This window comes from Bos indicus x Bos taurus, chromosome 1 (genome assembly GCF_003369695.1).
Source record: "Bos indicus x Bos taurus breed Angus x Brahman F1 hybrid chromosome 1, Bos_hybrid_MaternalHap_v2.0, whole genome shotgun sequence".
Taxonomy (NCBI): domain Eukaryota; kingdom Metazoa; phylum Chordata; class Mammalia; order Artiodactyla; family Bovidae; genus Bos; species Bos indicus x Bos taurus.
Genome location: NC_040076.1, coordinates 70,147,309 through 70,171,580, shown reverse-complemented (window position 1 = coordinate 70,171,580; position 24,272 = coordinate 70,147,309). Strand labels below are relative to the sequence as shown.

The 24,272-nt window shown below is 43.4% G+C and overlaps 1 protein-coding gene across 8 annotated transcripts in view; it reads right to left on the bottom strand.

Annotated features, from left to right (window-relative positions):
- RUBCN (rubicon autophagy regulator) overlaps positions 1–24,272 on the bottom strand; it is a 62,543-nt gene that overhangs the window by 5,431 nt on the left and 32,840 nt on the right. For 2 of the 8 annotated variants that reach the window (XM_027536940.1, XM_027536875.1), the window contains exons 4-18: positions 22,421–22,580; positions 21,455–21,561; positions 20,258–20,411; positions 19,091–19,624; positions 17,663–17,707; positions 15,480–15,575; positions 14,652–14,767; positions 13,516–13,723; positions 12,902–13,006; positions 10,773–10,847; positions 4,150–4,210; positions 3,153–3,285; positions 2,125–2,270; positions 1,481–1,545; positions 203–441 (exon numbers count right to left, since the gene is read on the bottom strand). In XM_027536940.1, coding sequence (XP_027392741.1) covers positions 203–441; positions 1,481–1,545; positions 2,125–2,270; positions 3,153–3,285; positions 4,150–4,210; positions 10,773–10,847; positions 12,902–13,006; positions 13,516–13,723; positions 14,652–14,767; positions 15,480–15,575; positions 17,663–17,707; positions 19,091–19,624; positions 20,258–20,411; positions 21,455–21,561; positions 22,421–22,580 — 2,244 coding nt within the window. The remainder of the gene's footprint in view (positions 1–202; positions 442–1,480; positions 1,546–2,124; positions 2,271–3,152; positions 3,286–4,149; positions 4,211–10,772; positions 10,848–12,901; positions 13,007–13,515; positions 13,724–14,651; positions 14,768–15,479; positions 15,576–17,662; positions 17,708–19,090; positions 19,625–20,257; positions 20,412–21,454; positions 21,562–22,420; positions 22,581–24,272) is intronic. The other 6 variants (XM_027536891.1, XM_027536911.1, XM_027536900.1 and 3 more) reach the window with 6 other exon arrangements.

The window sequence follows — 24,272 nt, the reverse complement described above, 5'->3', positions numbered from 1 at the left end:
AAGTGCTATCTATAACTCTAGAGCTGCCTTGCCAGGTTTGAGACTAACTAGACGCTTTGGAAATGGCAAGAGAAAGTGCATAGAGAGAGCAAGAATGATAAGATGGTTACAGCTCTGCATGGCAACAGAGAGGATTGTGGTGATCTTGGGAAACCGCTAAGAACAGGGGTAATTTATGCCGTCACCTTTCCGAGGGTCTCACCCGGACATGATTGAGCAGCTTGACCTTCCTATAGAGGGCACTGTTGATGTCCTGCACGTTGAAGAGAGGGTCGTTCCAGATCTTAATGAGCAGGTCCTTGGAGAAATTGCTGACGTAGTACTTGCTGAAATCCCACTTGCGCAGAATGCGGCTGGGGATAACCATCTGGGCATTCTCGTGGCAGCACTGACAGAAGTACTTGCCCAAGTACTCACAGTACCGCAGCCGCTTGATGTAGTCTGAAAAAACAGAAGGTCAAGAGGTCAGAGGCGGCTTTCCCAATTATAAGCTGGTGAGGCGGCCTTGCTGTTCCTTTTGAATTAGAAGGAGGGCTGGTCAGTGGACTCCAACCACCTCTGTCTGAGTTGGTTGAAAGCCAACAGAAACCCATACAGTGAGGCCTGTGGTTTCTGTGTCCCAGACTGGAGGCCACTGAGGAAACAAACGCTGCCAAGTTGGGAAGATCCAGTCTCCAAGAACCTGGCTGAGAGTACAGTAAGTCCCCTACATACAAACGAGTTCCATTCTGAGAGCATGGTCGTTAAGTCCAGCTTGTTCACAAGCTCAACAAAGTTAGCCAAGGTATCCAACTAACACAATCAGCTATATACTGCTGCTTTTACGCTTGCTTCTGGACATCCTGGGCTCGAAGTAAAGACACTGTACTGCTGTACTCTATACAGTTGTTGTTGTTGAGTCACTCAGTCACATCCAACTCTTGTGACCCCACTCACTTAGCCCACCAGGCTCCTCTGTCCCTGAGATTTCCCAGGCAAGAATACTGGAGTGAGCTGCCATTCCCTTCAGGAGATCTTCCCAACCCAAGGATCAAGGCCGCGTCTCCTGCATTGGCAGTCGGATTCTTTACTGCTGAGGCACCAGGGAAACTCGCTCTATACAGTACTGAGCAGTAAAGCACACAAAAGCACAGCCACTTGCAGAGGGTGCACGCATGTGACAATGTACACCAGACACGTGAACTTCCGTGCTTGGACATGTGAACATGTGTTCATACCTAAGTTCACAGCTCAAAGGCTTCTATGTAGGGGACTTACTGTACACAATTTTCTCTGGTAATGGGCTTCTAGAAACCATTTTCCTCTGATTACCAGTGTTCTTGCCTGGTCCTACCCCTTCCCTCTTCCAGGCCCCTTTTTTTCCTTTCCCCAGTTCTGTGCTGTTAGCTCCTCTTACTGCCTCTCTGACCAGCTCCCTTGCCCATGTGTGTGAGAGGGGGAAGCCCCTGGAGGCAGCATGAGGGTCAGAGAAGACACTCACCAGGATCAGTCCGGATGCCGCAACCTGCGCAGCGGTAATTCTGCTTGGCCACAGCGATTTTCCTCCTGAAGGAAGGGGAAGGAAAGGGGATGGCAGATACCAGCTTTATGAGGGCTCTGAGATGTACAGGGTGAGGACACAAACACTGGGCTCCCGGAAGCTGGGAAGGGAGGGGAATTCACCTATTTTTTTTTTTAAGAGTTGGACAAAACAAGCCTATTGGGAGAGCCAATTCAAAGCAAGGATGGCAAGGTTAGAATTTAGGCCTAGGCAGTGACCCTCCCCAATAATGAGCCACAGTTTCTGAACAAATATAAGAGATGACAAATAAAGAGGAGAGAATAGGAAAGAAAAGCATCCATCCCTCTTAAGAGGAAGGGGAAGAAAACAGCTCATAAAACTATGGGTGGAAGGCAACAGGTTGGGAGACCAGTGATAAACGACCTCTTTTCCAGTTAGCTCTGGGAAAGAATGGGAGGTCTAAGAGTAAAACTTGCAGACAAGAAGGATAATCCTCTCCCTCGGCCTTTTAGAACTGTGTGGGAGGTACAGCTGCAGATAGAGAGATGAGGGTAAGGAGACAGTTCTGACAATCCACAGAGAAAGTATCTGTTTTCCAAAGGGCACAGCCCCTGACTACTCACGTTGGGGCTGGATGAACATTAAAAATTATCTGTGGCCGGGGTGGCGCCCACTCCAGGTTGCCGCGAACGCGGATACGCAGTTTGTAGATGTCAGCATGCTGCCCATCATCTGGGGAGATGGGCAGTGAGTCAGGGATGGGCAGGAGCTGCAGGAGAAAAGCACAGGTGATCTTCCATGGACAGTCTGGGGAATACACACACTTGACCCTTCTGACCACAACAGAAACATAATGGATCAAAGACTTCTCAGAAACACCTGAGCAAGGGCTTCATGGAACCTCGGCCTCAAAATAAATAAGGGACCAAGCTATTAGAAGTGAGGGCCTTGGGTTTCAAGAATCAAAAGGAATGGAAACAGCACCCCAGTTGGTGGCGCCTCTCGCTAACACTGTCCCTGAGCCCACCCTGGGCCTCTTGGTGCGCCAGGATGCGTCATGCCTTATTCAACTGTAGAGCAAAGAAGAACCTTTTTTTCAGTTCTTTCAGATACTCTTCCAGGGTCTCAAGGTGGTCACAGCTCAGGTGTGCTGCCCCCAGGTCTAGTGAGCAGTCATGTGGGGTAAAGACAGTGAAGGAGCTGCCACCTACATGCACAGGCATGTAGGCAGGCATGCACATGAGTTAAGTCTCTTCAGTCATGTCTTGGGTCTTTAAGACCCTAGGGACTGCAGCCCGCCAGGCTCCTCTGTCCATGGAATTCTCCAGGTAAGAATTCTGGAGTGGGTTGCCGTGCCCTCCTCCAGGGGATCTTCCTGACCCAGGGATCAAACCTGTGTCTCTTATGTCTTCTGTATTGGCAGGTGGCTTCTTTACCACTAGTGCCACCCTGGGAAGCCCAAGACAAGCATGCACACATGCCTTCATTTATTCATTTCACACATTTGCAGTGAAGGGCTTCTACAAGTCAGGAAGGAAACACGTACATTCATGCTAAACAGTGGATGTATGACAAAGAAGAACAATATCGGGAAGGCTCACAGCCTTCTGGGGCTGGGCGGTGGGTAGAGAAGTAGAGCTGAAGAACCTACCTTCTGAGGGGCATCGTGCTCTGGAACGAGCCACTCCAGCTCCGAGGCGGCGGGCAGCTGCATCCCCTCAAACTGCTTCAGGAGCCCCATGGCCACTGCCTCAGCAGACGTGGAGTGCAGGAAGCAGTGGGAGCTGAAGTGGAGAGAGTCAAGGAAGGCTGAACAGGGAAGACAGGAGGACAGGAGCCCTCCCTTTGGGACCTGACAACTTACGCAGTGATTTCCAGGCTGAGAGAACACTCACAGCCACCCCAGGCTACAAAGCTTTCTTTCTCATCATTTTCAGACTTCTGTGCACAGTGGGAAACACAGTGGTCCACACAGGGTTCTAAGACTTAGGCTCAGGTACCATTTACTAGCATTCATGACAATGCTGGTTAAGAATTCTGTATCAAATCCTTTCTCTAAACTTTTCTTTTTTGGAGGCCACACCACACAGCCTATGGGATTTAAGTTTCCTGACCAGGGATCAAACCCATGCCCTCTGCATTGGAAGCGCGGAGTCTTAACCACTGGACCTCCAGGGAAGCCCTAAACTTCAATTTCTTTAACTGCAAAATGGGAATGACAACACCTGTTTACAAAGTTGAGAGAGTCAAACTGCTCTGTGGACTCTAAAGACTATTGCTGCTCCCATGTGAGCTTCTGTCTCCTCTAGCTGAGTCTACTATGGGGAATCTGTTCAATTTGATTTCATAGTCAGAAATCATGATCACTGTTCTCTCTTTCGAGACCTCATCTTCTAGGGGTCTCTGATATAATCAGACTTATCAGAGAAGGAATAATCCACATTGAAAGCTTCACTTCCACCAGAGTCCACCCTGTTTGAACCCATAATCTTCTCTCTCTTTCCCTGGCTCACCACCACCAGGCAGGCTGGTCACATTAACTTTGCTTCTTTGTGGATTCAGATGGTGCCACCCCATCCATATGCCAAGAACTGGGTTTATTTCTCCACCCATCCCAAAGTTCTATTTAAAAAAAAAAAGCTACTTACAAGGACTGAGAGGAAATGAAGGATTTGCTGTTGGAGGGCGTGCTCCTTCTGATGTCAGCATCTAAATGGAAACAACAGTTAAGGGGGACGGGAAACAGAAAGGGAGGAGGTAAGGATAATAATGGACACCAGTCCAAGCTACTGCCAGCTAAGCACTCAGGGCGGCAGCAAGGTGCCACATTCTACGCAGGATAAGGAGCAGAGTCCAGGTGAAGGTCTATATACGATTTATAGTTTGGCTCTGTTCAGGTCACACCAGGCTGAATTAGTGACATTACACACAGCATTGAGAAGGTCAAAGTGGCTACAAATCCAGGTGGAAACACAAACTCTGATTTGGTTTAAAGCAGTGAAGGAAAAAATGAAGCGTCCTAAAGGCAAGCAGGGACATACTCTGTACCAAGCAGTGACAAACTACTCTAATTTCTCTCTCATCATCTAAACCTCAAGCCCTCTTAAATTATAAATTCTCAGAAGTAAGAACTCTATCGAGCTCTTTTTTAATTTCAGAATCAGTACCCAGCACAGAATTTAGATCATAGAGGTTACTCATTAAATGTACATGGGATTGAAACTTTGCTTCTAATATCTGACTGCTAGTGGTATCAGCCCTGAATGTGAGAAGTCTTCCATGTCCTTAACAAAGTTTCATGGAAAGACTCCCTTCCTGTCTGGTGGCACAGGGAAGAAAAGAACTTCCCTATGGCTTGGCAACTCCCTGGAGATGCCTGGTAAACAACACATTTTTATGGAGCTATTTAACATGATCTTTACTAGAGAACTTGCAAACACAGTCTTGGGAAATTATGGCAGACTTTCCAAAGCCTGTTTACAATAAAGAATTTGAAGAGGGTTTCTAATAATGATATGATTAAATCTCTAGAGATCTCATCTACCCAAATAATTTTAATAGAGAGAAGGAAATATAGCATTCATGTTCCAGAAAGGCAGACAGAGCCTGTTCAAGTCATGGAAATAGGACTATTCTGATAAGTCTCATCCCTCACTTCCTTTGATGCCTCATGAAAAGACTTTTTCCTAAATAAACCTACACAGTGACCAATCTACTGCATTTAAGCCCCTAAATAGAGCACCAGGCGTAAATGACATCACTCTGCACTTGGCCATGGGTTGCTCAATTGTTCTTCATGTTTCCTCTGTACACATATATATTTGTATGGATCATTAGATTATAATATCTCCTTGTGAGGAAATGAGATCATGTCTAATTCTTCTGTTTAGCCCCCAAATACTTAATACAGTGGTCTGTATACAAGCATATACTCAAATAATATTCCTGGCCTTGAGGGCCAGGCTTCAAAGCTGTAAGTACAAGAGAGGAAAACTGAAACCTCTTAGCTTTCATGTGCTCTTTAAGCATAGAAAACCTTAAGACAGCAACAAAATCTTTGACTAGTAAATAATGAATCCTATTTAACAAGTAAGTTCATGTATATCATATGCTCTGAATTTGCACCACCAAAATCCAGTTCCCAAGATACTGCTAGTCTGTATTCCATTCTAAATAGTGCTGTATTTCATTCTAAATAAAGCCCAAGAATACTGGAGTGGGTAGCCTATCCCTTCTCCAGCAGATCTTCTTGACCCAGGAATTGAACCAGGGTCTCCTGCATTGCAGGCAAATTCTTTACCAATTGAGCTATCAAGGATGCCCTCTAAATAGTGCTATTGGAGGGGAAAAAATTCTAGGTAATAACAGATCTCAATAGACCACTGGGTTTGCAGCGCTGATCTGAGTAACACTAAACTGCCTTGGATTGTACGTAAGTCTTGCCTTGTCCTTAAAACCCTCAAAGAGCTTTGTACATGACAGGTTTTCAAAAAATATTTCCTAAATAATTGGCTCAAAGCAAAAAGCAAATTTCAGCCTGTTTAGGATAGAAAAGGAAAAAGAAGAGACAATCTTAGATATCCTTGAGTAAAGAGCTAACAGTTATTGCTGAGGGCCAGGCTACTAAGGAAAACATGGCATGCCAGAGAGGAAAGGTGGTGGACAATCCAAGGTTGCTGAAAACTACCCTCTTCATAAAAGCTAGTTAGCAGTTCTTCATCCTCATGTTCTTTGAGAGAAAAAAAGTCTTTGGAAAATAAAGTGAAGTCATACTTTATCCTGTTTCTTCATTTTTACCAGAGGTATAGTAACGTCCTAGCTAATCATGAATATTTCCAAGAGTGCAGAAGGTTACACAAGTTTGGAAGTGAGGATCTTACCCCAAGAGTGGAGAGAGAGAGGCAGTGCCTGATACCAGAGGGACATCACACCTGTCACTGGTCAGTGCCATGAAAGCCTTGTGGATACTAGGCCTCTGCTGCATCCTGCTCACTCTCCAGTCAATTCAAGCAGATGATAGCTTAGTGTGGTTGGAACACTAGCTGAAGATCTGGGTAAAAGTAGATCAGGGTCTAAGATAATTCAGGAGTAAAGAGAGAGAAGAAAGCTACTCAACTGAATGAGTTAAACGTACCCCAAATGAGAGCACTTTAGAAAGAAGTCTGAGAAGCTCTCCTTCCAAATGGAAGTTAACATAATTATGAAATATTTTATCAATTATTTAAGGATAATTGATAAATTCTTTAATGATTTCAAGTATTTCTGATGCTTTAGATAGGATAAAGCTATTATTATGGACTGGGTAAGTTAAACGATATAAAAACAAACAACAACAAAATAATGACATGTTGTAAGAATTTTTGTATGTCCAGACATGGGCATTGGAATGATCAGGGAAGAACTGGTTAAAATCCTGTATGCTAGCAAAATCTGCACATTTTTAAATAAAACAAGCAAGGCAGAAGAAGAGAGTCAACTTCAGAATTTACTGGGCAATCTGATGGGGGGTTTCAACCTGTTTTCCCTTCAGCAGATAAGGGGATATCCAACATTCAGAAATCCAACTCTAATGAATTTTCTGCAACTGCTGATTCAAGAGGAAACACTTTAAAATGGAGAACCACAATTACTCTTGTCTTAGAAGGAGAAAAAAATATATTATTAAAAGAGGGAGGGTGGGGAGGAGCAATTGATTACCTTGAATTGGATATAATTTTTAAACTTGCCAAAAATATAGTTCATGAACTTTCTTCATTATATATTGTAACAATTATCAATTTATTGCCTTTCGGCTCCAAACCTGCCCTTCTTTTTGTCTGCTCTGTGATAATGGAGTTGGATTGAAAACACTCATCTTTTGCCAGCTGGCACACTGCTAAGCTTTGCCAGCAGAGGGCACTGGAGAAACACTGGAGGAGGAAAGGGATTCTCTCGCTGCTTCTGGTATGCTCCCCTAAGCAGACTCCTGTAGTGCAAGTGACTCCCCAGGGTAAGCATGGCTTCAGAAGGCTGTGCAGCAGAGTGCCACTGGTGGTAGTTTTCATAAATGGCTTCCCTTGCACCTCCTGGGAAAGCTTCAGAGCAGGTGCTGCAGGCCTGGTACCTCCCAAGAACCACTTCCCCTTCCCCCAACACCCCTTGAGTTCTGAGGAACAACACTCCCTGGGGGCAGCCTCCCCCAGCACCCCAGAGAATGGTTTCCTGGTGAGGGTTGTTGGCATGGCAGCTTTCATGAACAACATCACCTGACACTCTCAGGGCAGCTCTGTAGCTTCAGAGAACTTCTCCACCATCCAGTGAGCAAGGAGGCCTGGACCTCAGCCTTGTGGGCCCTCTTCTACATTCCCTCCCTGTGGCCTCTACTTCGGCCCTAGAGATGGTGACTACTGCTTATATATGCTATTCCTGTATTCTTTAGAGTTCTCTTTACTCCTTTTGAGCCAGTCTCCCACTACTTCAATCTCCCACTAGAGTTAATGATTCTTTATATTAAATTTTCCCTATTCAAATTGTCATGTGGTGTCTGTCTCCTGAATGGACCCTGACTAGGTACATCTATGTGGAAGACTGAAATTCTAGAGAAAGGAAGATTAAAGAACTGATGAAATTGCAGTGGAAAAGGAAGAAGGAAGGAAAAAACGGAACTACAAAACCTAAAAAACCAAAGAAATTGAGAAAATTGCCTGGGATCAGGAGCCTGTGAAAGATATTGTATCAATTTGGCAGATACCATCAGAAGAAACAGATGAAGTTAAAGAAGCCAGACACAAAAGATCACATACTGTATGACTGCATTTATATAAAATGTCCAGAAAAGGCAACTCTATAGAGATAGATTAGTGGTGGACTGGGGCTTGGGGTGTGAATGTAAAGTAACTATAAATGGTAAATTAACTATAAATGGGCATGAGAGGGATCTTACTGAGGATGATGGAAATGTTCTAAAACTAGAATATGGTGGTGGCTGACAACTTGGTACATTTACTAAAACTCAGTGAATTGTACACTTAAAGTGAGTGGATTTTGATATGTAATTATTCCTTAGTAAGATTGTTTTTTAAAAATGGAATAGATGTTAATGAATACAAAGCTTTCTATGAATAAGCTTTCTATGATTACAAGTTTATATCCACTTTACTGCAAGGAAGAAGTAACTTTCAAATCTATTTCCTTCACAAACACTTCTGGCTCCATAAGGTCTACTTGCTGAAATAGGATCTAAGAAAGTGATCATTTTAATCAAAGTATTATAATTATGCAGAGTATTTATCATAGATGATGTCTACAGTATGATGCTTAAGTAACCTTCCTTTGATAGAATCCAAAGAGACCCTTCAATAGCATATATTACCCAAGGTGATCAAAAAGAAACCTCTAGACGTGATCAGAAAGATTGCTAATGAGAACTATACTGACATTTTTTAGAAAGACTTTTGTACTAGTGATAAACTTGCTTAAAGATCAGAAACAAATAAGAAAGAACAGAGAGCAATAAGGAAACCTAGAGCAGAGAAAAATGAACTGCAAATTATGCTTTCATAATTGGGAATCTGTGTGTAGAAAGTTAAATCACTACTTTGGAGACACTTTCCCACCAAGCCCTCAAAATGTGTGGGATAGTGGGTCACAAGAAAAAGTAGTACTTTAGTTGAAAAATAGTTCATATTCTTGGTTTATAAAAAATACTTTAAAGCACCCAAAATGGGGGAAGAAAGGATGCTAGGAAGACCAAATAAAAGTATGCTTGATGGCTAAAGCAGATTGAATATGCTCCAATTAAGAAGTAGCTGACAGTCAGTAAATGCACATGCAACGGACTTTGGTTGTAAACATATCAGAAACCACTTTTTTTGTTTGATTTTTGGTTCTTTTTGTCACCCGGCATGTGGGGTCCTAGTTCCCCAACTGTCCCCAACCAGGGATTGAAACCATGTGAAATCTTAACCACTTGACCGCCAGGGAAGTCCCAGAAACCAGTTTAAAAGTGAGTTAGGGGAATTCCCTGGCAGTCCAGTGGTTAGGACTCAGAATTTTCACTGCTGGGGCTTAAGTGCCATCCCTTTCAGGTAACTAAGAGGCCACAAGCCACAGGTGTGGCCAAAAAAAAAAAAAATGTGGCTTAGGATTGTTACTTCTCAAGTAAGTCTATATTAGGATAAATTATAACAGTTTAGAAGTAAAAGGTCCCTAATTCCTTTTATTTCTCTAAATCTTAATTTAATCTTATACATATAATTATTTCAAATGCAAGTGGCTGACAATATTAAACTGCTAATTAAATTTTTAAATTAATAAAATAATTAACTATTAATTAAATTAATAAAAGCCTGAATTTTGTTGTTTGTGTGTTTTAAAGCCACTTTGAACATCCAACTGCTACTTGTTTTCGGTTAACCCCATCTACAGAAAGTCTACATGTTTGGATCATAAGGCAGTTATTAAGACCAAACATTTGCAGCAGTAAGTCCTAATTGTAAACAAAGTAGGAGAAGAGGTAGCTTTCTGAAAGTTGGCTCTGCAAATTCAAAACTCTGAAGACTCGAAGCTTCTTCTATAGCATTCTATCTGACTTTTGCTGTCTAAATGTGTGTCAGTAACTTAGCTATAGGTTTGAATTATAATTTCTTCACCTGACCACTTATTTCTACACTGTCCATTACCTCCATCAGCCACAATGACCATTAATCTAAAAGAATCTCTATAGAGAAGGATCAGCAAGGACAATCTCAGAGAAGAGGACTGTTGGACTCATATGAGGAAGAAGAAAAGGAGTATCTGAAAAAATGGGACAAATGAACTTATTTATAAAACAGAAACAGAGTCACAGATGTAGAAAACAAACTTATGGTAACTGGGAGGAAAGGGGTAGAGGGATTACCTGGGAGGTTGAGACTGACATATATACAGTACTATATATAAAATAGATAACTAATAAGGCCCTATTGTGCAGCACAGGGAACTCAGTATTCTGTAATAACCTATATGGGAAAACAATCTAAAAAGAGCGGCTATTGTATATGTATAGCTGATTCACTCTGCTGTACAGCAGAAACTAACACAATGCTTTTAAGTCAACTATACTCCAATAAAAATTAAAGAAAAAGAAAAGAAGTGAATCATTTCTGGTTGGCTTAAGTTCGGTTTTCCCCAGACACTTCTCTATACCTTTTGGTTCTCATAACACTGACAAGTCACAGGTATGTACAAAAGCTGGTGCAAACATTCACATACATGCATGTATGAGCACACCCACGCTTCTAACACAGGCTACCTGAAAACAGCGAGGCCACTGACACTGAGAGTCCATTCTTTGACATGTGAGTCAGGTTAGATCCTTCACTACCATCTGTGTAATAATGATTATAAAAGGGGGTCTTTTAGTATTCAGACAGGAAGTAAATTGATGAGAATGACAGTTCTATACCACATGTTCCTGGAATCAGGACTTGACTTTTGCTCCAAATGCTAGCTGACACTGTTTTTAGAAATCTACATCCACAGTTAAGTTTTATATACATATATAAATTGTTATATATTATATTGTTATTATTGTTATATATTATAAATATATATATATATACACACACACACACACACACACACATTGGTCTCTGTTCAGTTTCTGGCATAGAGCTCTTAGAAACTTTGAAATTTCCTAAGTGATAGGAATGTCTATTATTCATAATGAGCCCTTTCCATTAAATCTGAGTTTAAGTTAATCAGATGACTCCTGGGGCCACATAGACAACTTCAGGAAGGGGCTGGTTGCCAGAAGAAAAAAGTAATTATAATATTAGAATTTTTAGCCCCACCTCAGGAACTCAGTCACCAATGGCCAATGATTTAATCACCCATGCTTACTTAATGAACCTTGATAATGATGAGGTTTGGGAGAGCTTCTTGGTTGGTGAACAGGTCGATGTACTGGGAGAGTGGCATACCCTGACTCCATGGAGACAGAGGTTCCTGTCTCCATGGAGACACTGAGGACAGTGTCTGAGGACACTTTGGGACCTTGCCCTGTGAACTTCCCCTTCACGTGACAACTCATTTGTATCCTTTATAATAAACTATAATCATAGAGTGCTTCCCCGAGTTCTACGAGTCATTCTACTTAATTATCAAAACTGAGCGGGGAGTTGTAGGAACTCCCCTAGGAGTTTGCAGTTGTAGGAACCCTGGGGGTTGCAGTTGGTCACAGAGAAGTACAGGCAGCCTGGTGACCCCACTGGCAGCTAGCATCTAAAGATGGAGCCGCCCCATGGGATTGAACCCTAGATCTGTGGGCTCTGTGCTAACTCCAGGAATTAGTGTCAGAACTGAAATGTAGGCCATTCAGTTGGAGTACAGAAAACTGGAGAATTGTTGGAAAACCACATACCAAAAAAAAAAAGTTTTAAGGGACTATCTATTATTGTTATAAAGAGAAATCAGAGGCATTAAGGAGAACAAAGAAGGAAGACTTTCCAAAGACCTGGAAAAATATACGTAAAAACTGTATTTCTGAATGGGGGAGAAACCCAGCTACCACACCTGCAGTTGAATGGGTTCTCAAAATTGGTATAAACAGGAAGTCGGAGCCTCATGCAATAAAAGATCTATTCATCATGTTACAAAGGAGATCTATAGACACAATTCACCTCTATAAGAAAATTACTCTTGGTTCCAGTCATAGGGTGAGAGCTTATGTCCCTGAACTGTTTGGTTTTCTGTTTGTTCATTTGTTGGTTGCACTGATAGGAAGATGAAGAAATTTATGATTTTCAGGTATGGATTAACCCACTAATCATGGGTCAACCTGATTTAACACAACTGCCTTTCCAGATAAGAGCCCCTCCTCTTCTCTAAGCAGAAGCTCATAAGAATCTGTGATTCTGCTATGCAAATTAGCATGGCCAGGACAGAAAATAAAGCTCTACTTTGAAAAAAAAACTTGACATTTTCCCTCCATTTTGCTTTTTCCCTGCCATGGACTCTTTTTTACCTTTTCTCTTATGATTATAATAAAGCTCCTTTTAAACACTTTGAAACAATTTCATTTGTATTATGGGGCACAAGAGAATAGGAATCTAATTTCACGTAGGTGTGGGCCAGCTTTGGACTGCTAGGAGGAGAAATTAGAGCAAGAGTCTGACAGAAAGCTGCAATTGAGGAAGAAACTCCAGGGTGACATCAACAGCCAGCCCACTTCACTGAACACTTCCTTTCAGTGTTCTTTTCTGCTTAAATGTTAAATAGGTTTTGTTTTTTTAACAAGAGAAGTTATCCCTTACAACAGCTGACAACATTCCATAATGAACTATACTGAAGACTCCCTATTTAGGGAAAGCTTCTCGGTCTATGATTCCAAACTGAAAGAAAGAGTTAATGAAAGCTCCCTTGAAAAGTGTTAAATCATACCTTGGATTTCAAATTCATCAACCTCATCATCAGCAGAGCCAGAGTCAGAGAACTGTGCTGAATCACGTGAACTGAACTGGGAGCTGCTGGAAGTGAGCCGAAAGCCTGTTAACGTTAAAAAAAAAAAAAACAAAAAAACAGTAATGAACAGGACAGAAAGAAGTGTCCGACACTTTCTAGGGTCACAGGAAAAGCAAACTGGTAGGACTTCAATAGAAAAGTAAACAGAAGCTTGACTGGCAGTTATGCTGGGGAAATGGAAACCAGCTCTCGTTTCCCTTTCTTGTTTCATCTCCTTAAAAGTTTCACATAAGCAGGAAGTACTGCTCTCTGGGAAGGGAATCTGCAACCAGTGGCCTCAGTTCTCCTCCTATTAGAAATCTATTTTTTGGAAGCTATGTCTGAGGTAGAACATAGATGAACTCCAGGACTCTGGTCTAGTAGAAAAAAAAAATCAGAACAACACAGAAAATCTTTCTGACAGCAGAGGAACCCTTGGCTTGGGTATAACATCTCATATGAACATATAAAGACAGAAAAGGAAGCCCACGAGGTACTATGTCTTATCCAGAAGCCCTCAAGGGGCAGGAACAGGCATTCACAGCCTCACTCACTTCCATGCTCCATCTCCTGGTACCCAGGGAGCAGGTTCTTGGTGCGGATCTGCTGGCGACGAAGGCGGATCTTTTGCTTCAGCTCCTGGATCTCCCTGTCACTGTCCTCCTCCCCTTCCTCCTCTTCTAGGCACTGGCTCATCATGTTGCACTTCATCAGCTCGATGGCAGCGATCAAGGACTCTGATATGCTGAAGTGGGCATTCTCCTGGGGAAGGAGAGCGCCAACAAGGGGACACCTCAGTGACTGGTCTCTTGGAAAGGAACTTCCAAGATGTGCACTGCTTCCATTCGAAACACCCAGAGGAAATGTACACTGCCACCAGAAAGAAAGCTGATGGCCAGAAAATCTGTTCCAGATTCTCTTTGCTCTTGTATCTGGCCATGCCCAGCCTTCCTGTCCCACTTTTCGCATAAAAATATGACAGAGAAGTCAAGTTTTTCCTAAACTGGCAGGCAGGTTCTTTACCAATAGTATCACCTGGGAAGCCCATAAAATGCTACAGGGACATTTTCTTTATTACATATCTGAGCCTTAGAACAAAATAGAGAAGCTGATTTCAGGGACAGTCTTTATCTAAGGTTCCAGGGTCAAGGTCATGTGACTAAAATTCAATGTTTCTTTCCCAAGGGAGTTTTTAAGGCAAGATCAGTAGTATTTTTGGACTCAGTGAGGAGCATAAGCTCCCTGAAGAGTTATCCAAGGATAGAACTTGTTGAGCTTATCTTTATGGTGACTTCTCTGTATTGTAGTCTACATGCATGTTATTGCTGTGCGCCCAAATCCTGTTTAGGACAAAAGACACCATACCCCTCTGGCTAGATCTCCCTGCTGCTGCTGCTACTAAGTCGCTTCAGTCGTATCTGACTCTGTGCGACCCCATAGACGGCAGCCCATCAGGCTTCCCCGTCCTTGGGATTTTCCAGGCAAGAACACTAGAATGGGTTGCCATTTCCTTCTCCAATGCATGTAAGTGAAAAGTGAAAGTGAAGTCGCTCAGTCGTGTCTGACTCTTCTCGACCCCATGGACTGCAGCCTACCAGGCTCCTCCGTCCATGGGATTTTCTAGGCAAGAGTACTGGAGTGGGGTGCCATTGTCTTCATGGGCTTTTCAGTGGCTCCTTAGTGTCCTCACCTTTTCCAGGTCTGCACAGCTGCCGAAGTCCTGCTCAGATAGGTAGCTGATAAGGGACTGTCCTTCTGATGGTCTTCGGAACATGCCTTCTCCTGAACACAGGTACTGACTGCCCTCTGTGGGAAAATGGAATGTGGACGTCAAAAGCTCTGGCTCTGAAAAGCAAATCTTCTTTACAGCCAAGCTTCTTTGAGAAATTTGATGATTTTAATGCTAAAGATGCTCACAAGTCTTTCCCAATAATAGGTTAGAAAGATGTCTACCTTCTAAAGCAGTTTCTCTGAATCTCAGAATCCCAAAGCACTAAGTGCCTAGGTTAGAGAATGGCAGAATAAATGGAGAGAGCCTGGAGACCACCCTTTGACCACCTAAATTTAAAGATGACTTACACATCCTCCTACCCACAAAAAAAACAAAAAAACAAAAAACCTGTGCTGCGAATCAGACAAGGAAACAAATGTCTTCTTCCTATGGATAATTTCAATGTGGAGTTTATCTTCTGGTCATTAGGCTCAGACACTCAAAGGCCTCTTTTCAAGGTCTCTCTCACCCACTCAGAGAGCCACTGTGGCTGGCTCACCAGACATTCACGGTGGTAGCACCCACAGCATGAGACGGTGGGACTCCTACAGCAGAGAGGAGCAAGAAAAAATGGTGGGGCCGTGTGATTTCTAGCACGGGGGTTGAAAATGATGACGGGGAGGGTGAGACTGTATGGTGTGCGCCCTCCACAGAGCTAAGATGAGCCATACAGCTCAGAGCGTGGCAGGCACGGGGGGAGCACAGCAAAGACGCGACTGCAGCCTGGCCTTCCTGGTGCTCACTTACCATACTCCACGTACAGAGAGCTGGGTGTGCTGACTTCACTGCTTTGACCAGAGTAGGACAAGGGGCCTCTCAACTTCGACTTATCACTGCAGGATTCTAGTGTCAGTGGCCACCAGGGAGTAAAAACACACATACGAGGTGAGCAACACATATATTCCCAACCTTGGAGTTTCAACATCTAACAGCTCCCATTCCCCACGCCCTCCCGGACAGGAGAGAGGGGGCACACCAATAGGACACAATCCAAGAATGCAGGAACACACGGAGGAAGGGAGGTGGGAAGTCAGTGTATTCTAAGGAGAAAAGAGAGAAAACGAGACCCGGAAGGCAGCAACACAGGCGAAAAAGAAATCAACATGGATTCATGATCGGTTCTTTCCTCTTCCATCTTCTTACCAAGTGTTTCAGGAATATCAGCCAATGTCTGCCCTCTTGATTAACCAGTTTAGAAAACAGTCCTCACAAACACATTGCAGCTTTTCTGATCCCTTGACACCAGACTTTAGAACAATATCAAAGGGTTAAAGTCTCTAAAAAAAATACTAGGATATAGCCTCTCTTGAGCCTGAAATATAAATTTGTCATACTTACAAATTGAACCTATTTTTGAACTGGCAGAACAACAAAATAACACCCAGCAATACCCTTAAAAGAAGCATCAAAACAATGCTAGAGAAGCCAAGGATGATGGCCCTGTAACCAAGGGGCTCAGCCCCAGGGCTGTGGACTCAGCCTTCCTGGAAAAGGAAGGGAGGGGTTTCAAAAGAAGGTTATAAGGTAGGAAGTGCCTGGGTAGAAGTTTTCAAGGAATGTTGAGAACTGAAAGGGGAGGAACAGCTGCAGGCACGGTTTGCAGGAAATGGAAACTGATCTTCTCCAAAGGGAAACACAAAATTTCCCAGCGCCACAGAAGGACGAGCACGCAGAAAAGCAGGTGGGTGCCTGAGAAATGAGCAGGATGTGCTGGGAGAATGAATGACTGAGCAGCATCCAACCCATTTCCCTGACAGATGGTGCCAATCTGTCAACTGCTCCTCTCACAAAAAATGTTCCTACATGGTAAGCAATAACTCCGTGTTCCCCTGGTGGCCCTGGCAGTGGGCTCTGCTCCTCACTATACACCAGCAGTGACCGTGATGTCATGGTGAGAAATCGTGACAGAGACAACCTCTGAGGTCCCTAGTCAAAATCAGTGCACAACACACACTCCAATACCAGCACCCTGTTCATTTACCAGGAAAACCCTAGTACAGAGGGAAGGATGATGTATGCGAGAAGCTGCATATGAAAAGGCTGTCCAGCTTTGCTCACTGACCTCACTGCCTCCTGATGCTGCCCATTCAACTGATCAGCTCTAATTCTCAGAACTTCCTCATACTGACTTGAAATCTGTCATCTCACAGTTTCTCATCTCCTTAAGGGCAATGCTCTTCTAAACAAAAGTCTTGCAGGCTTGTCTCTCTTTACCCTCTTTGCCAGTGTCTTCAGCCATTCATCATTTTCAGTTCACCCTCACCACTCTGCCTTGCAGACACATTCCAGCATCAGTATCTCCATGCATTATGTACCCAGAATGGAACACACATGCAGTTTGAATACCACTGTGAAAACCAAAGACACAGACTTAAGTCACTAGAAAAATCTTGTGCAATGGCTGGAATGAAGGGGTAGGGCTGGGGGAGATGGAATTTACAGGGGAAGGAAGACAGATAAAAGAAAAAGGAAACAGGGGATTCCAGGCGAGGCAAAAACATGCACTCATATCCAAGATCACAGAAAGAGGAGAAAACATATTCTGGTGTTAATTCAAGGAAAATAAAGTAATTCATAATAAATATTCAGTTATAAGAAAAATTCTGCCATTGATTCATCATGATGTCTTAACAAATAGCAGGCCTCAGTTTCACCTCTAGGCAATACGGGATTGACAAGTATGAATTCTACCTCCCAAAAGCTGCTGAGAGAAGGAACAAGGCATTTGGAAGTCATAAGCAGAAAACGTATCACATAAAAATATTGGTATCATTTTACGACCAGGTCCAAGCATCACAGCAGGATCAGACTAGCCAGGCTTGATTGACACCAGAATGGAAAAGGAAGCTCTGCACTAGGCAAGATGGTCACAGAGGAGCAAAAGGAGACAGGGGGTGGTGGACAGAGAGGAGGAGGACTGGCTCCCAAACCTGCAATGGGATCTTCAACTATAATGGTGATATTCCTGGGGCCTCCTGTATGTAGACAGACAGGTGCAGAGGAGAGTCCAGAAAACGAGAACAGAGAGTGAGAAAAAGAGTGTCTTTTTATCCAGCAAAGGTGGGGGTGTAACTCCTGAGAGGGAACCCTAGTACAGACAGAGTGATGGCACGTATGAGAAGATGCACAGGACCCATACTCCCTCAGACCCTCCTGCTTAGGTTTTCTCTGGCTCCCTTTTCCAATGCAGGTTACTGTGGTTTCTGGAATCCACATGGATTCAAGAATGGGGAGAGGGGAGTTTTACATGCTCAAAGGCCAGCAACCTGCAGTACAGCAGACACCGCATCTGCTCCAGGAGATGTGAAGTAAGGGTCTAACCTATGCAGTCTTCACATCTAAGAAGGCTCATGGGAAGACAGACTTTGAATTGGAGGTTTCTTGGTTTCTGAACCAGTTCCAATGAGCCAACCCACATTCTTGAGGGGAAAACAGAGACAAAAGTTTGCAATTCAGAAGTTTCAGATGAGGGCCTTAGCTCTCACCTTTTAGAAATTATAAACAGAAATCAACAGCAGCTCTAGTTGTAAAGAATATCTTCCTTTTATGCTCTTAATTTTTTCTGCTTTATTTTGATATTTTATATCCAAAGCTTTTCCACCCAGAACTGGATTTCAGCACAAAGGTCCATGTTCCACTTGCTTTTATGGAGATGTTCTTACAAATGAAACCTAACCAAAGACTGCCAGATACCAACAACCTAGGAAAGATGATGGCAGGGAAACACTAAAAGCAGTGACACCCCCCTTGGCCGTGCCTGGGGTGCTCTCTGCTAGCAGCTGGTGTTTGTGTGAGGGTGGTCCCAGGAGCCAAGGCCTCCTTATCCAACTGCCTTTCAGCCTGAATTACTGATGCAGCGGTCAGCGCACCTACTTGTTTACTAGGTCCCGTCACCGGACACTCACTACATCTCTAGTGTTAATCAGGGAACCCTAGTATCAGTTTGCCTCTCTCTTATTGTTATTATATTCTGACCAAACTTCTCAGGGAAGGAATTTAACAGGATTATTTTTAAAGCTCATTAGTACTTCCCCTCTGTCTGAGAGACACATTTAAAACTTAGACTATGATTAGTCACATTATCCTCTGATGCTAAAGAATTATGAAAGAATCCAAGAAAACACTTACTATTTAGCAATGTATAAACGAACAAACGTAAGTATCCTCAGAGAGATTCTGGATTTAGATATCCACATTATATTACAAACTTCTCTTTTTCACTATAAGCAGGATACTCTTCATATCTTCAGAAACATAACTTCTCTTCCTGCCATTTGAAGACCCTTAAGAACAAATCTCCCTTCCACCGGAAATTCCGGAGGCCACCTTTCTGACATGCGGTTGGTGGTTCTCATTACCTGGGGCTCCTCTGGAGGCAATGTTGGTGTCCGAATGGGAGCGAGTATGGCTCTTCTTTGTTCCTCCGGTGACAGTGAGCGTTTGCCCCTCTGAGAAGCTAGATCTGCGAAGGACACTGGACAACTGGCTCTGCCTACCTCCCTCCTGGTCCCCTAGAGAAGAAGCAGCAGAGTCTGGCTTCTGAGAGCTGCTGGAGGAGAACAAATTGGAGCTGCTGCTCTCAGTATTGCTGCTGTGACTCTGACAGCTGGCGGTCCGGCCCCGGGGGTCCTGGTTGCCAATGGCCAGGTACTCAGGCCCCTCGCTGGCATCACTTGGGGAGTCATTCTGGCTGCTGACCCAGGATGCTTCCAAGGGGCTGGTCAGAGTGCTGGAGCTCATCTCATTGGGGGTCGAGGGGGAGTCCTTGGCTAATGCAGTGATTGGAAGGAGAGGGTCTAGGACGGTTTGATCCTCTGCTGCTGAGACAGGCCCTCTGCTTTCTTGAGGTTTTCGGGGCGGGCCAGAGAGTGAAAAGGAAGTAGATCTTCTTTCTAGGATATGAAAAGAAAGAGAAGGGAAAGGTGAGCTGGGAGCTTTTGAGCTGGTATGTATGAAGGGCTTCTCCATAGCTAAGGACTGAACTCCCTAAATTGGGGTGCCCAGGACATATGATGTCACCTCAAAAAAGGTTAAGTCATTCAAAGTAAGTAAAAATTCACTGAGAAGCAGCTAAGCCAAAAGCATGAGCTCTTGAGACAGTGGCTTCTTTGCCTACCAGTATGCATTCCCCTTCTATAAAATGAGCAATAATAATAATACCTACCTCATAGGACTGTTTTGAGGATTAAATGAGATAATATACACAAACTGCTGGCAACAGAGCCTGACATGTGGCAGGAACTGAAGAAATGTTAGCTATTATTATTGAAATGCCTTCTTGGTGATGTGGATTAGAAACCCAGGGGAAACTAAAAACATCTCTTTTCTCTGTTACTTTAATGATTCTACTGCATTATCTTAGGCTAGTTGCTATATCCTCTTTAAGACTTCCATACTGAGACATGAAGTGTGACAAACTGCACTGACCAGAGGTTCTATTATAGCCAGTGGGTGAGCAACCACTATGTCCTCTGTTTTCCAAGGCTGGAGATACATGTCTTCACAATCCCTCACTGCCCTCATACCTAAGCTGTGGTGGGGGATTTGGTGGAGACTGGAGAAGGACCCAAAGTAGGAATGCTGACCACTGTTGGTTGAAGGAGTATATGCGGAACCAGGCAGAGCTGTCAGGCTCTGGCTCTTTGTCACCAGGAGTGGGCTCTCATGCTTTCTGGCAAACTATGGAAAAAAAAAAAAGTGTCAGAATCAAGGATAGTGGCCCTCAGAGGAAAAGCACAGTATTACAGAAACACTGGCAGAAACTGGCCTTTGGCAGCAGGTTTGAACTGCAGCCAGGACCTGTAGAGACAGTACAGGTACCCTCTACCACAGCACACAACTTTGAAATCTCAAAGTCTTGGCAAACATCACGGCTTCTGCAGCTGGAATCCTAGGTGATCAGACCAGGAGTGCTTTATCATGAAGGCAATATAGTAAAGGGCTTAAGTCTATGAACGAGAAGTCAGAAGTCAGACACACTGGGGCTCAAAGCCAGGCCCTATCACAAATTATTTGGTCCAAACTTTGGGCAAATGATTTACCTACTCTGTCCCTCAGTGGCCTCCTTTATAAAATGAGATTAATGTCTACTTTACAGAGTTGTGAGGATTAAATGAGATGACACATGTATTGTGCATAGCACCATGACTGGCATGTAGAGAATATTCAATAGGTGGCAAGCAAGAATCAAAATTTTAAAACCAGGAGAGATAGGGGATCCCTCCACAAGAGAAAGAGGGCTTGTGACTCCATTCTAGCCGAGGCACTGATATTAGTGATGGGACGAGTGACCTGGAGAGTGAAAAATAAGCAACACAAAATAACAAAATTTCCTTGGAGAAAATGATTCCACGTTACATTAGGCTGCACTACATCTGATGCTCTAGCTACAGTCAGCTTGATTCACCATCATCCCTCTGCCATTTTCTCAAGCCTGCCCTTCAGGAGGTGCTTACTCAAACTAAAGATTTTTTAAGGATGAAAAAAAAAAAAAAACAGACAACTCCCTCCTCAAACAGACCTAAGCTTACTTACAAATAGGCTTTTCACTGCAACATATACTTAATGGTACCTCCTCTTCTTTTCTAAGTTTTCTGTTTGTTTTTAATGAGAGCCTTGCAGCTCATAATTGCCTAAGTGAAGTAGTTTGCTACACAGGGTTATATCATGGTGAGGTCTAGGAGGCCAGAAGACAGACACAGATAATTCCTTGCCCCCTTTACCATAGAAGCATCGATCTGAGCCAGCAGGCGAGGGTTGTTCTGTTCCACTGCTTCCAGGCACTGGAGCATGGCCGTGACATGGGCATCGCTTAGCAGGAAAGCAGTATCTGGGGAGAGAAAACTACTGCAGTGACAGAGCCCCTTAGGGAGAACTTCAGCCTCCCTATGTGGCCCTGGGAGAAGGTCAGGGAAGGAGAGAGGGAAAAGGCAAAGATAAGGAGAATCATATCACTGTGGGTAGAGGGAAACCAGGGACAAATAAAGTACAGCAGAGGCTAAGTCATGTGCAGTATAGCAAAGAGGCCATGACAAGAGGCTACAAAATCAGAAAGACCCAGATATGATCTCTGGCTTTGGGTGATTCTGGCCAATCACCTGACCTCCTTTGAGCTCTGCTTCTCTGATTAGAAAACAGGGGTATTAATACCCAACTCTCAGGGTTACTGTTAAGTGCGTATGTATAAAAAAATAGATAACACTGACTAGAACATAGAAAACTCTCAGTAAATAGTATAAATTCTTTTATTAATGCTTTTTATTGTGGTAAAAGCCACATAATATAAAACTTACTATTTAACCATATTTAACTATCCAGGCCAGGGGCACTAAATACATTCACATTGTTGTGCAACTCTCACCATCATCTCTCTCCCCTATCACTTTCCTAAATTGAAACTCTGTCCACATTAAGACACTCTAAGTCCTCATTCTCCCTTCCTACCCGCCATAGTAGTTATTCTTATTGATCTGTGTGTATAAGAGTAGGGAAATACCTTAACATAGAGCGTGACTGTATTTTACATAAGATGTTAGAGAGAAGACTAGATACATATTTCTGATTAGAATCTCTGTGATATCAAGTAAAAGTATGAGACCCCAGGGTAAGAGTGGGTCTATAAAGAATAGTAAAGTGAAGGAGAATGAGGAAGTCCATGCAGCAATCCTGGAGAGGTAACCTCTACCTACCTGTGTAGAATTTTCTGATGTACTGCCTGTCCCCCAGCAGAGGTCGGAGCTGGGCTGAGAGGCAGTGGCACTGCAGGCTGTGCTGCAGCCACAGCTCAGCCACGGCACGCTCACTCACACCATCCGTGCTGCTCTGGCCATTCTCGTGCAAGCTGATAAACTGAGAGCAAAGAAGCATGAGTCAAAATATACATCCTGATCAATCCAGCAAAGTTGAGGCCTAATGGCATGAAAACTAAACTGAGCAAGGTCAGAGGAGTTAATCAGAGGTATTTACCCTCCAGCTAGCATCTAGATGTTGTAGAGGAAGGAGAACGAGGGAAGAGATTAATGGCCCTGCTGCTGGTGTGGACCACTGGAAAGGGACTAAGCAGTTAAGACATAATATGCAGCTCCAGGAGAGGACAAAGCTGCTACATCTGTCTCTTTATGTTCTAACTCCAAAGAGGCATCTATTCTGGGATATTCAGAGGAAAAATGAACTTGACCCCCAGGGTTCTCTCATAGAGTCTTCTATTTCAGGTATCCAGGTCAACAAACAACAGTTAGAACTAGACATGGAACAATGGACTGGTTCCAAATTAGGAAAGGAAGACATCAAGGCTGCACACTGTCACCCTGCTTATTTAACTTATATGCAGAATGATGCCAGGCTGGATGAAGTACAAGCTGGAATCAAGATTGCTGGGAAGAATATCAATAACCTTAGATATGCAGATGACACCACCCTTATGGCAGAAAGTGAAGAAGAACTAAAGAGCCTCTTGATGAAGGTGAAAGAGGAGAGGAAGAAAGCTGACTTAAAACTCAACATTCAAAAAACGAATATCGTGGCATTCGGTCCCATCACTTCATGGCAAATAGATGGGGGAAAAAATGGAAACAGTAACAGACTTATTTTCTTGGGCTCCAAAATCACTGTAGATGGTGACTGCAGCCATGAAATTAAAAGATGCTTGCTCCTTGGAAGAAAAGTTATGACCAACCTAGACATCATATTAAAAAGCAGAGACATTACTTTGCCAACAAAGGTCCATCTAGTCAAAGCTATGGTTTTTCCAGTAGTCATGTATGGATGTAAGCTAGACTATAAAGAAAGCTGGGCGCCAAAGATTTGATGCTTTTGAACTGTGGTGTTGGAGAAGACTCTTGAGAGTCTCTTGGACTGCAAGGAGATCCAAACAGTCAATCCTAAAAGAAATCAGTCCTGAATACTCTTTTAAAGGACTGATGCTGAAACTGAAACTCCAATACTTTGGCCACCTGATGCAAAGAACTGACTCATTGGAAAAGACCCTGATGCTGGAAAAGATTGAAGGCAGGAGGAGAAGGGGACAACAGAGGATGAGATGGTTGGACGGCATCACTGACTCAATGGACATGAGTTTGAGCAAGCTCCAGGAGATGGTGAAAGCCAGGGAAGCCTGTGTGCTGTAGTCCACAGGGTCACAAAGAGTCAGACACGACTGAATGACTGAACAACAACAACCAGAAAAGAAGGCAAGAAAAACCTGGGGTAAGAAATCCAGGAAAAATGCCCCCAAAGATTCTTTACCAAAGAGAAACCACCTGAGCACCTCTTACTGGCTCTCACCACAGCATTCTCTGTTTGAAACGTACTTCTATTGGCTATTTCTAAAAGCAAGGTTTCATAGCCCACAGTCAGTGCAAAAAAAAAAAAGTATGGATGGCACTTTCAGGTAGCTTCTAAGAGGAAACGATTATAGCAACACATTTTAGAAAAGAAAGTTAGAGAGGGGGGTTTGGTGGGGAAAATAAAGTGATAAGGACCAAAAAAAAAAAAAAAAAAAATCCATGTAAGAAAATCACTGTGCTCTGGTCTTTTCTCAGA